The sequence below is a fragment of the Pistacia vera genome, unplaced genomic scaffold, assembly GCF_008641045.1.
Source record: "Pistacia vera cultivar Batoury unplaced genomic scaffold, PisVer_v2 Contig233, whole genome shotgun sequence".
NCBI lineage: Eukaryota > Viridiplantae > Streptophyta > Magnoliopsida > Sapindales > Anacardiaceae > Pistacia > Pistacia vera.
In genome coordinates this window covers 1,082,196-1,096,210 of record NW_022196039.1, presented here as the reverse complement: position 1 = coordinate 1,096,210, position 14,015 = coordinate 1,082,196, and the positions used below count along the sequence as shown (strand labels likewise).

General features: G+C 35.9%; 1 protein-coding gene across 1 annotated transcript; it reads left to right on the top strand.

Moving 5' to 3' along the window:
- The first annotated feature begins 9,847 nt into the window (after positions 1-9,847).
- Positions 9,848-11,422, top strand: LOC116131466 (cyclin-D4-1-like). The gene is made up of 4 exons (XM_031417115.1): positions 9,848-10,181; positions 10,259-10,658; positions 10,737-10,852; positions 11,036-11,422. The coding sequence occupies exons 1-4, from the start codon at positions 9,924-9,926 to the stop codon at positions 11,234-11,236; spliced, it is 975 nt and encodes a 324-aa protein (XP_031272975.1). The 5' UTR covers positions 9,848-9,923; the 3' UTR covers positions 11,237-11,422.
- Positions 11,423-14,015: the final 2,593 nt, after the last annotated feature.

The following is a 14,015-nucleotide window of genomic DNA, read 5'->3' as shown; positions in this document are numbered from 1 at the left end:
CCCTATCTACCGCTTATTGATGAAAAATGATTTTTTTTTTTTCTTTTCTTAAACAAAAAGATTGCCAACAGGCAATTATGTTAATATGATTATTGAATTTCAACGTGTCAACGAAGCATTCACTTGCTTAATTTGGTGATCTTTTAATAATTAATGAAGTGTACTTAATCAGCCATTCTCAATATGATTTTGGTCGTATTAAATTCCTTCCAGCTATAAATTGATGGATAAATTACATCTCATTTCACCAACTCTCTTGTTTTACTTTTCACTCAAGGTAAATTGGATTTGCAGTACGATGATAATTCTTCAAATTTCAAAACAAAGTACTGAAAATATTTATATTTTGATTATTGATACAATCTAAGAAAAAATAATTTAAACTTTAGATATAATAAAAATACTAGAAGCTCCCAGTTGCAACACGCCTATGACCTCGAGTACAAAGTTATATTCTGAAGACAGTCTAGCTTTCTAACAACTTATAATTTACAGATACTCTTCAATATCTTACACTAACTAGTTTGCATTTTTTTAATATAAAATTCGGTAGTATACATAACTATAGTTCCAATGGCGTGTGATGTATGAGGAGTGTTGTTTCGTGTTTGGAGGAAAGAAAGAGGTGGAATTGCAACTGATTTTTTATAGTCATATTCTCAAATTGTCCAAGATGGTGAAAGACTCAGTAATGGAGGTTGTTATAACTTGTTTTTGAGTACTATAAATAAATAAAAATAATGGTAGTCAAACTCAAACATCGATTAATTGGAAGATAAAAGGTCAGTGGATGGATTTACAATTATGAAGTTGTACCTAATTAGTTGTTGCAATTACAACTGAATCACGCCACGTTGACGCCGCCCCGCCACTGCATGATCAGTGCCGTCATATTTAACTACCAACGTCCCCACTGTGATTGTGACATTTCTGTTTCACGAATATTTAAGATTTATGGCGTTTATTAAATTTGGTTGGTCAAAGTAAATTAAGATAAATATGAGAGTAGGCAAAAAAATGAGTTGGATTATTGACTTGAAAACAGAAAGGAAATGTGTGTGCGAGATGTACCCAAACTCATCTTTGTGACCAAAATTAATTGCCCCATATGTCTCAAGGTTGAAAGCTGGGTTGTAGATGTGGATCAACATTGTTGCCCCATTATGTGAATTAGCCCACCTTGTGGGTGGAATTGGAACCAAAGCTATAATCCAGAACATATTGATAATCCGACTTTCTGCCAGAAACAGAAACGGATTGTTTTAAAGCATTCATAAACTTGTCGAAAAACTATCAAAACCCTTCTATATTAGTTTAATTATTAAATAATCCCATTGAATTATTAAAATCTTCCTATCGCAAGAGAGGTTCTTAATAACTTTTGTCATGTCATTCTGAACAGGAATTTTTTTTCGCTTATCCTAAAGACTCCCCATTCGACTCATAGAAGTGACAAACGCGTATTTCGTCCGCTAGAAGGCTGAGGGACGGGACGACTCTATGCCTTGGTGGCAAAAGATGACGTACCCCCAGCAACGCTTCCTGGACGAATCGGAGAGCTTCTACAATAGTTTGAAGACATCACGGCGAAGGAGTTGCCGGAAGATTACCTAATTTCGTTATCAAAACCCTTATATATTAGTTTAATTATTAAATAATCCCATTGAATTATTAAAATCTTTATCTCAAGAGAGGTTCTTAATAACTTTTGTCATGTCTAATTTCGTGAGGCATGAACTATGCCATGGTGCCTATGAATATGCAATTTGAGTATAAGTTCTCATCAAGTGTTCTGTGACGGTGCATCTGTCCAAGTCGTATGTCACTGTGAAGGATTACTTCATTTATAAGGTTGTCATAGGTTGTTTCAACAGGAAGGTTTAGGTTGAGTTGTCATCCAGGTCGCGTGTCATTCCATAAAAGGATTGTTTTACTAGTAATTCTCGATAAGAGCGATTTGGCAGCCATGTTAGGCCATGAGAGGCTTACTTCATGAGCAAGTCGTCATGCAACAATATAAATGGGTCTCTTACCTTAAAGAAAAAAATTCAAAATTCATTTCCCTCAATAACGATAACATTGCTCATTTGAGAGCAAATAGAATTATAAACACATTAAAAACACACAAGTAAAGTAATAAGATAACAGTGAAGTAAGATTGTATTTTACACGAACCACTTTAAAAATTCATTTTATTTATATTGGCATTATTCTTATTTTCTCATTGGTTCAGTATCATATTTTCGGTCTCACATACCCTTGCGCGAACCTCACCAGCATACTTCTCATTGGTGCGAAATCACATCTTTCGAAAATTATAGGTGTCTGTACAAGACAAAATGATCCTGCAGTGGGGTGTATAAAATAAATCCTTTATCAAAAAAGTAAATGAAACCGAGTATAAGATGTGATGCTAATTTATTACTAAAAATTATTATCATATGAGAAATTTACTGATGCATTGTATAAAACATGATACGTTTACTCCCTCTCTTTGTAGAAAATTGTTAGATAACTTATTTTATTAAATTAATAACAAAAAGGTGGATTGGCAAATATCGACACCATCAAATCTAATCTAACTATCATTAACAATAATATTGTGGCTTATCTGATCTTTTGGGTTTGTAGGGTGTTCAATAGACTCCAATGATTAGTTGAGATATGCACAAATTAGTCCGAACACCTTGGTTACCCAAAACTAATTTTGTATGACCCTTTTATCCATATAAACCAAGGGTACAATACTATGATATTGAGGCAAAAATGCTAAACCCTAAATCCTAAACCCTAACGATTCTCATATATCATTTAATTGATACAATTTTTTATACAAGTAAATATCATTTGGTGTGGCATTTAGCAGATTGGCAGCTTTACAAGTATAAAAGTGGGATTGAGTGAAGCCCCAAGAATTGTTAAAACCACCATATGTGTATTGGAATACAACTATTTGTATTTCCAGTTCTGTTTACAGAGGAAGGGCTATAATCAAAAGATCAACAGCTTGCACTTGTTTATGTTGTACATTCAAGTAGTACTTGTTAAAACCATCGTATTTGGGTCCGTTTATTTCATTATTTTGGATAAGATTTTTGATATTTTTAGAGTTGGGTGGGAATAACGAGGTAAGATTTAAAAATTAACAAAAACACCCTTCTAGGTTTGCTAATTTACTAAACACCCCAATATATAAAATTTTTATAAAATGACAAAAACACTCCCACCTACAGTTGCCAAATTCTGGCCACCACCATTGGAATCTGGAGTTACGGTGCACGACCGACCGGATCTGGCCGTTTGTGTGCCAATATGACCTTTTCTAGCCAGATCCACCACAGATCTGGTCGGAAAAGGCCAGATTGGCACACTACCACCTAGATCCAGCCGGTGGGGTAAGTGCCATTATACCAGATTCTGGCCACCTTCCGACGGTGGGGGCCGGAATCTGAAATGTGGGTGGGTGGGGGTGTTTTTGTTAATTTTTAAACTTTTTTCTGAGGGTGTTTAGTTAAATTAATAAACTAAGGGATTTAAAAACGTTGAGAAAAATATAATAGGTTTTGAGGATAATGAAACAAACAGTTATTTTAAGGATAGGAGGAAATAGGATAGGAAATAATGAAACAAACGGACTTGTTTTGTTTTATCAATAAACAATTTCTCTTTGTTTCCTTTCAAGAAAAAAATGACAATGTTTTTTGGAATCATTTATTGTTTGTGTAAGTCAGAACTAAAACAAACAGAAACGCCTCAATCAAATATTTCAAGAATTTCTAGTTCTTTAACTTCACAAACAGAGAATTGAATTTGAATTAAGCAAAAGACCTTCATTTTATCGCATTGAGAATTGAGATCACAATTTTTTTTTTTTTTGATGACCGGGAGGGTAAGGTTAATTTGCACGCATCTCAACTAATTCCCTGAAACCTTGAAACATTGACAGGGTAAAAGCTCAATAACTACCCATATAGCAACCAGAGATTGAACTCAAAAGATCATGTTAGATCCTTCTGCTCTCTTACCATCAAGGAGTCGAACTTGGAGAAACATATTAAATCCTCCTTTGCTTTTACCATCAAGTCATCATTAAAGTTAAAATCATATTTCTATGAAATGTTACATCATTTCTAATTTCTCCTCTATGAATCTTGCCTGGAATTATTAGCAAAAATGTTAGATGAAAAACAAGTTCGATAATGTTAATCTACAAGTTTTATCAAACTTCGGTATAAAACTAGAAATTGAACCAGATATTAGCACAAATGAATTAACGAACGGCAATAATAATTTTAATCCCACTATAATATTGAAGCTCACAAACGCAACCTTTGCAGAATTCATTAAGCAAAACGCTGCAGTTCACTCAAGATTGGAGCAGATCACAGCCGCTGAAATCAAGTAGATCCAAGGGCCAGAATGAGTGCACAAGGTCAAAATATAAAAGGGAGAGCTTTTAAACAGAAACAGTTTTTTTTGCTTCTTCTCTTTTACGCATCAGATCTGTTTTACCTTTGAGTGTTGAGAGTTTGTTTCAATCTTGTTTTGAGTTGCAAATCTGTGTAATCCTGGGGGAGGGCAGGTTGTTCCTTCAGGTTTAGAGGAATGGGTGAAGTCATCTTAGGGATTTTTGTCAGGTTTGTGTGAGTGAGTTTCTTGATTGATCCTTGGGTAAATCAGTGAGAGTTCTTCTGTAATATGTAATAACACTTTTCCTAGTGCAGTGAGCCCCAAAATTCTAGAGCTCAACATGGATGTAATTCCTGTGGAAAGGTGAACCACGGTATATTTGTGTATTCTGAGTGATTGCGTTTTGGATTGGTATTGTGTGTGTGCTTTGGGTTAATTGTGTTTGTGATTAGACAATAATTGATAGTGAATTTACATAACAGTGGTATCAGAGCAAGGTTAGTGTTGTCAATCCTAGGGTTCTTGATTTTCGAAATCTAGGGTTTGGTCATAAATTGGGTGTCTTGTAAAGGCTGGGAGAGTCTAGGATTAGAAATTCTGAAAATTCGGGATATCAATTGAGAAGGAGAGGACAATCTTGGTTTCTTTTGTTCTGGTTAGTAATTACCAAACAAAAAAAAAAAAAAAAAAAAAAAAAAAAAAAAAAAAAAAAACAAACAACAAACAAACACATTCAGTCATGAGTACAACTAGGTTGAGATCACCCAGTATGATGGAAAAATCGATTGCGACAGTGGAAGAAGAAGATGAAAGCTTTGTTGTCCCACACAAAGTGGTCTATCGCGCTGGAGAAGGATTCCACCAAGTGGCCGGAGAAGAAGTCGAAGTGGATGAAGAGGCCTACAATTTAATCATCATGACCTTGCCAACATGTGTTGTGTAAGGTCGATGGGTTAAAACCCCAATCGGCCTCTGGGGTAAGCTTGAAACTCTCCTGCTTTGCAATCAGTCCCACTATCAGACACTTAAAAGGTGCCTTATTTTCGTATAAATGGATAGTAATAGGACTATGAGGAGAACCTTGATGGTCTTGAAAATGACCCTGGTTCTCAAGGGTACTGACAAGAACTCAGTGATTCCAACCTTGCCATGATTCTTTTAAATTCTTTGAATGATGAATATATGGTAGTAAAGAATGATTTGCAGTACACTGGCACTGTACTTAGTGTAGATTTAAAAAAGCTAGGGAGTTAGAAACTAGGGTTAGAAAATGAGTGGGAATAGCCTATTTGTTAAGGGTAGGGCGAAATAGTTAGGTCGATAGTAATCCTCATCACGGCAGTGGCTAGGAACAAAAAGAAGGGTAAAAAACACTAATAAATCCAAAGGGGAAACCCGAAAATGTTTCTATTGCAATAAGGCTGGTATCTAAAGAAAAACTGTTTTGATGGGATTAGGAAACAGAAACAATCCAACTGAGAGCAATTTAGCCACCACCAAACATAGCATTGAAGAATCAGAGGTCGAACAGTGTCTAAGACTAATACATAGGGGAATGAGTGTTAGATCTGGTTGCTTTCCACTGAGCCCAAACAAAATTGGTTCCCAGATTTTGAACCAAATGACTGTGAGACTGTGTTTATGGGAAATAACGATGCTTGTAAGGTTCAGGGAGTTGTGGTAGCATATCTTGAGGATGAATAATGGAAAATTAGTCAAACTTACTAAAGTTAGATACATTAGATCTTTAGAGAAACTTGATTCTTTAGGAACCTTGATGAATCTGGGTGTTGTTATAAGGAGAAAAACGATTGCTTAAATGTCTATAAGGGTAACAGCATAGTACTTAGTGGGGTAAAGAAGAATGGGTTTACATCTGAGTGGGGGTTACTGTTCTGATGTTTGTTACTACAAATCTGAGAGACACTGAAAAATGGCATTTAAGGTTAAGGCATATGAGCAAAAAAGGCCTAAATCTTAAGTAAACAGGGGTTGTTTGGTAGGGAGTCATTAGTGATCTGAAGTTTTGTGAAACATGTATAATGGGGAAGCAACAAAAGCTAAGTTTTCATAAGGGACCCAACAGGCCACTAACTGTTTAGAATACTTACATGCTGGTCTTTGGGGGCCAGAAAAGATAAAATCTCAAGGGGGCAGCAACTATTCTATCGATAGTGATGACTACAGTAGGAAAGTGTGAGTTTTTCTGCTTAGATTTAAAAATGAGGCCTTAGATAGGTTCCAGAATTGGCAAAAACATGTAGAAAACCAAATGGACCGAAAGGTTTAAAGCCCTTAGGACAGATAATGGGCTAGAGTTTTGCAATTTAGGTTTGATAGATACTGTAGTGATCAGGGTATTTTGAGACACAGAAAGTCAGGGGAACTCCTCAGCAATGGAGTAGCTGAGGAGAATGTAGGACATTGTTAGAAAATGTGAGATGATTACTGTTCACATCAGGATTACCTAAGACCATTTGGGGAGAAGCCCTCAACACTGCAGTATATTAGTCAACAGAAGCCCTTTTGCAATAGGTTTCACCTGTCCCGATGAGAGATGGTCCAAAAGAAAGCCAACATAAACCACCTTAGGGTCTTTGGGTGTGCACCTATGCACACACAAATGAAGGGAACTAAAGTGGTCTTTCGGTTACAAGAAGGGACAAAGGGGTAGATTATAGTAAAGAACATCACCAGGGGTTAAAGTATAATCAGTAGGGATGTATTTTTAATGAAAATATTTTTCCTTGCAAAACTACAACCGATGCAGGTACCTAAGCATTGATCCTATGAGTCAAGAACCAAATGCAGGGACACAAATGAGGTGGACCCCTAAGTATTCAACCTGATGAAGAAAAATCAGATGAAGAAACTGAAATGGCAGCCTGGATCATGACCAGGAGGGTGAACCAGCTGAGAACTTAGAACCAACCCAAGAAGAGTCCCTAGCACAGTATCAGCTAACTAGAGAGAGGACTCGTAGAGAGATCAGACCTCCAGCAAGATATTCCTATGCTAATTTGATCTTCACTGACTGGTGACTAGAGCGAAGTACTAAGATCAGAACCTGATAGCTATGAGGAAACAATCAGATCAAAGGACAAGGACAAATGGCAGGCTGCAATGGGGAAGAAATGCAAGTCTTTGAAGGTTAACAGAACCTGGTCCTTAGTCCCAACTCAGATCACAAAACCAGTTGAAGTCGATGGTATTCAAGGTAAAAGAAGGTATAAACTCTCTGACCTCCTAGGTATAAGGCTAGACTGTAGTTAAAGGTTACACACCAAAGGGAAGGCATTGATTTTAATGAATTTCTCACCAGTAGTTGTATAAAACAATTAGGATTATGTTGGTATAGTTGCACATTAGACTAGACTAGAAAGCAACTAGATGTTAAGACTGCTTTTCTACATGGAAACCTAGAAGAGAAAAATATATAGGAGACAACTACTGGATTTATTGATAAAGACTCCAAATTATGTGGTTTGCTTCATAAGTCATTGTTGGACTGAAACAGTCCCCTAGGCAGTGGTACAAAAGGTTTGATGCATTTATTTTAAGATTGGGTTTAATAGGGACAAATATGATAGTTGCTTTTATTTGCTTTGGATAATGATATGCTTTGTATTTACTCTTATATGTGGATGACATGCTCTTGATTAACAATCTAAATCTAGGATAGATGGGCTAAAGAGTAAAATTAAGGCGAGTTGTGACATGAAAGACTTAGGATGTGCTAAAAGGATATAAGAATGGTATACATAGGAGTAGAAACTGTCATGAATTAAGATTACTCAAAACTCCTACTTGAAAAATTAGTTTCTAAGGTTAATATGGCTGACAAAGGTTGTATCTATGCCTTAGCAAGTCATTTCACACTTAGTAAAACACACCAATGTCCCAAACAGATTCTGAGTTAATAAAGATGGAACAAGTCCCCTATGCAATGTAATGGGTCAACTATGTATGCCATGATTAGCACCAGACCTGACCTACCTTTCTATGTCATTGTTGAGTCGTTTATGTCAAATCCTGGGTCAGAAAACTGGTCAGCCTTTAATGGGTTCTTAGGTATATTAATGGCACTTCACATATTGTTTGGAAATATTGTAAAGATATAATTCACTGATCTTGTGAGTTTTGTAGATTCTGATTTTGCAGGGGATAAAGACACAAGAAATCAACCATGCTTATGTCTCACATGGAGGAAACTGTGTGAGCTGGAAATCCCAGCTACCTATGTGTGGCACTCTCCTCATGAGGCAGAGTATGTGCTGTTGCTGATGTATTCAAGGAAGCACTGTGGCTCCAAGAATACTAACTGAAGTGAATTTGATGAGGGAGTAGCCAAAATTTATTAGGCAGCCAAAGCGCATTCACCTGAGCAAGAATCTTGTCTATCATGACAGGACCGAACATGTGGATGTGAGATCATTTCGCTAGAGATCTAGTTGCCCAAGGATTGATCATCTTGAAGAAAGTCCCAACAGAAGATAATCCTATGTATGGGTACCAAGATGTCATGTGCCAGTTCAAGCATTGCTTGAACCTAGTTGGTCAAGGACAGGTAGAACTGAGCTATGAAGGGAGTTAGGATGGTGAGCTGCACTTAGGGGAATTTGGGTTGTAGAAGTTTAAGCTTCAAGTGGGAGATTGTATATTGAAGCTCAAAACCACAAGTTTCTGCAGAATTCATTAAGCAAAACGCTCGCTTTGCAGTTTCACTCAAGATTGGAGCAGACAAGCCACTGAAATAAGTAGATCAAGGGCAGAAATGAGTGCACAAGGTCAAACTATAAAAGGGAGAGCTTTTTACACAGAAACAGTTTTTTTTGCTTCTTCTCTTTACGCATCAGATTGTTTACCTTTGAGTGTTGGAGTTTGTTTCAATCTTGTTTTGGAGTTGCAAATCTATGTAATCCTGGGTGAGGGCAGGTTGTTCCTTCAAGTTTTTAGAGATTGGGTCAAGTCATCTCGGGATTGTTGGCAGGTTTTGTGTGACGTGAGTTTCTGATTGATCTTTGGGTAAAATCGGTGAGAGTTTTCTAAATCTGTAAAACACTTTATTCCATAGGCAGTGAGCCCAAAATCATGTGGAGCTCAAGTGGATGTAATCTTTCCTTTGTGGAAAGGTGAACCACGGTATTTTGGTGTTCTTGAGTTGATGCGTTGGATTGGTATTGTGTGTTGCTTGGGTTAATTGTGTTTGTGTTAGCAGATAATGATATGGAATTTACATAACACCCACATCTCAGGATTGATGACGTCCCTACATCACATGGCATCAGTGCAACGAAGTTTCGTACAAAAATCAGTAGAGGCCTACTCTTCCTGCCACATCAGCACCTAACCTAAGTGTAACTCTGATTTTGACTAACAAAGCTCCACTACAAATAGCTAGGAACCCGACACAACTATCACTGCATAAATCTCTGAACTTTTTCTGAAAGATAGAGAAGTAATTGAAGATGATATTTATTTACTAGAGATTCACATTCACCATATCATCTTCAATGTCTCTGTCCCCAACTTGTAACTTCTTGTACTGCACAGAAGAAGCCGGCGACTTGGTTTCATTAGATGCTGACATTTGTGACGACTTTGAATCTTGTGGTTCTTTTGTTCACGTTGATGACGACGAAGAGAATTACATTGTTAGTATTTTCGACTCTGAGCTTGATCAATTGCAAGGACATGAATTATTTTCCAAGTATGGTAAACTTCCAGGGATTGTCACTTCTCGTCAAGAGGCAATCAAATGGATGTTGAAGGTACGTGCTATTTCGCTTCATTTATTGTGTACCTCGAATGGAATTCTTTTTGTTTTTGTAAATTATATACATTGCAGGTGCATTCTCATTATCGATTTCAGCCTGAAACCGCGTATCTTTCTGTGAATTATTTGGATCGTTTCGTCTTGTCCCATAATTTGACTGGGAAAGAATGGCACTGGCGGCTTTTATCAGTAGCGTGTCTATCTCTAGCTGCAAAAATGGAGGAAACAAGTGTCCCACTTCTCTTAGACCTGCAACTAATAGAACCCAGATTCTTGTTCAAGCCCAAAACGGTTCAAAGGATGGAGCTTCTTGTTGGGAGCAGTCTCAAGTGGCGATTGCGCAGCATAACACCTTTCGATTTTTTACATTATTTCATTTCTAAAATTTCATATTGTTCGAGTCCCCAACATAGTAATGGATTCAGCTCTGTGATCTCTGCTGCCTCGGATCTTATTATCAGTACAAGTAGAGGTGATTTAATTCCCAGACTGATTTAAATCTTTCTGTCCTTCATTCTCAAGACTCAATAATGTGGCTATTTTTAAACAGTGATTGATTTCTTGGATTATCCTCCATCTACAACCGCTGCAGCTGTGGTGCTGTGGGTCACAAATCAGCCTGTTGATGATCACAAGTTGGAGTGCCTGCACAAAAGACTGAACAAAGTAAGTCATCTACTATGCTTCAGTTTCTATATGTAAAATCAAAAGTAACATATAGTTTTGTTGCATTCTTGATTGTTTGTACTAAATTTGACCAAACAAGAAGACTGTTTCAATGATGTGTTTGGTTTATTTTTCACTTTTAACCAGATATAAAAATTCTTTGTCCTAATCTCATTGTAACAGGATATGGTGAAAAGATGTTACAGTCTTGTAAAAAGGAACATGTCCCAACTGCTGCATATTAAACTACAAAAACTGGAGCATTGTGTACCGTCAAATGATAAGCTCGGCGTGTCTCTCCTGGGAAGGGGTGATGATGAGACAAAATCGACAAAGGCTTGCTCAGAAATAAGTGCTAAAACTCTGGGGAAGATAAATATCTAGTCTGTATTTGGTTTTATTCTTTCACCAAAAAGTTGCAATTTTTTTTTTTTTTTTTTTGGGAAAGTGATAGAGTTACCGAAAATTATCTATACACCGAATGACAGCAAAATCCTGATCATTGATTAATATTAACTTAAAATAAATAAACGATTAGGATTACGTCACGTCATTCGGTGTGCATCTTTCAGTAGTATTACTCCATTTTTTTTTTATTTTTTTTCTTGGTGTACCTTTGAGTGTTGGATTGTGTTGGACTTGACATAGTGAAACTGGTGATTGCCATTAAACAATTATTATGCTTGCCATTTTTCACTTGATGCTTGACCAGTTTTACTTCATGAAAATTGATGTCTTCCACATAATGAATATGTTTGAAAACAACTAATATTAACAAGAAAGTTATGCAAATCAATTCGGTACCTGTACATATATATGCTTCTCCATATATATGATCAATAATGTTAGTATGAATTATTCCAAAGTTCCGGCAAATGTTAAGAAACTGACCAAACATCCACATTTCTGACAGAAAAAAAATTGTGCTATATGTGATTATCGTACACAGTTATTGGTGCGTTCTGATACAACAGAAATTTCTGACGTTTAAGATTATGGCAATATACCAAGAAACAGTTGCATGCATCAATAATTTGGACTAAAAAGTTTATGTTTAATCATGTAAGTTGGTATTGTTTCAAATTATTTAGATGGAAACATGAAACATATGAGAAGTAAAAGACAGAAACAAGGAAGGATCGTGGGTAAAGAGCCAACGATTAATGATGATCTAAAGGTCCTTTTTGCTTGTTTAGACTGCACTTTATTCTGTCACGAGTGTACGTTGGTTTTGTACAAAGATTGATGTGAAATAGGAAGTTTCTCTTTGCATGGATAGTGTTTGATGAGTCAAAATTCAGGTCCTCAATCGGAAGTTCATTTTCACATAAGGTGGTGGTGGGGCTACTCTGACAGTATTATCTACAATTATTTCATCATCATTATTTGCAAACTTATAATAGATTTTTGGATCCAATTTTAATTTAGAAAGAGGTTACTTTTACAATTTTTCTCGTGTTATGATCTCTCGTGTTATGATCTTTTAACACTAGCCGTTTAAAATTTAAAATCAAGGTCTGATTCAGACTTCCTTCCAAACAAGAGATAGATTTACTGGTTCTAGCAATAAGACAAGCCTAATCAGACATGGATGTGACAAAACTCAAGGGCTAACTGACAAGATGTAACATGGAAAAAGGGGAATATTTCACAAAAACGGAGAGGAAAAATTACCCAAATTTTTATCTCCAATTATATCTCATGACCAGGTAGCTTTTGGTTAGAAAATATTATAATATCGGGATAAATTATCTTAAAAATTAATTAAGAATATTATATTAATATATTTGATTATATAGGTGGATATAAATAATTAATATATTTGATTCGAAGGAATAAAATATTATCAAAAAGGCTTTTATTAAATTGTCTTTCATTTTTAATATTGTTATTATTGTTATTTAGAATATTACTCTTAACTTCTTACATTTGATAATTTAGCTAAAACACTATAGCCACAACAAAAGTTTAAAATTTAACAAAATACCTCTAGCCACCCAAGACGATTGTCGGTGGCTAGTGGTAGTTGTTGGCGACCGACAATTATCTTGGGTGGTTGAGGGTATTTGGATATTATTCATGTAAATAGTGAGGGTATTTTTGTCCAAAAAATTAATTTATGAGTTTACATAAGTTATTTTGCACATTGGGGCTAATTATTATTTGGTAGACATATGAGGATATTTGTGTCTAAAATATTTATTAATTATGGGTAAAATTGGTTTGAACAGTGGATTATCACGATAATAAAAATTTTTTTTTTTAATAAGTAATCAGATGACCTCCCATATTACCTATAATAATCACTATTGTTATTGAAAGAATACCAAAATATTTTATTTCTTAACAATCAAACATAGTAATAGTCGAATTAAAAGACAGATTACCAAAGTTATCTTTTACTATCCTCAACCAAACGTTACCTATTAGTTTTCTCCTTATTTTAGCAAACATGTATAGTTGTATTCCCAAATCTCCACTTTAAACAATTTTTTTTAGCAAATTGGGCCATAGCATGCCTGTAGTTTGAGGCGCTGGTGCGACAGGGAACAGATCGCTTTCAAGCCCGCATGAAGGCAAATTGGGCCGCTAGGTTGATTGCAGACCAGGCCTGACTTCCGGCCCAAGACTAAAAATTGGCTGCCTGGCTGGGCCTGGTGGAACCGTGGAAGAATGAAAATTGGCTTGCACAAAGGAGCGGGTCCAATGAAGGATCGTGTTTATCTTAAATATGAGTGGTTGAATTAAGACCTGGCAAACGGGCAGGTCCGACGGGTACATGTCGGGTATCAACGGGTACAGATTTACGAGTAGATTTTTCGTACAGGTCAATATATGTATAACCCATACCAACTTGTGCGGATACGGGTCAACCTGCGGGTCATCCGAGAAAAATGATATTTTTTATTTATTTATTTATTGTTTAATTTCACATAAATTTTATGAAGCATAAGAACCATGTGACAACAAAATGCGAAAGGGTGTGTTTGGCAAATTATAAAAACACGAAGGAGTGCCCAAACAAGTAAATTCATTCATTTATTTATTAATTATTATTTTCATATTTAAAATAAAAAATAAATTTACACTGTGTGTTTGGTTTCCTTTTTCTCTCTCTATTTTTTATTTTCTCTCTTTTCTTTCTAATTCTTGAGTTTGAAGA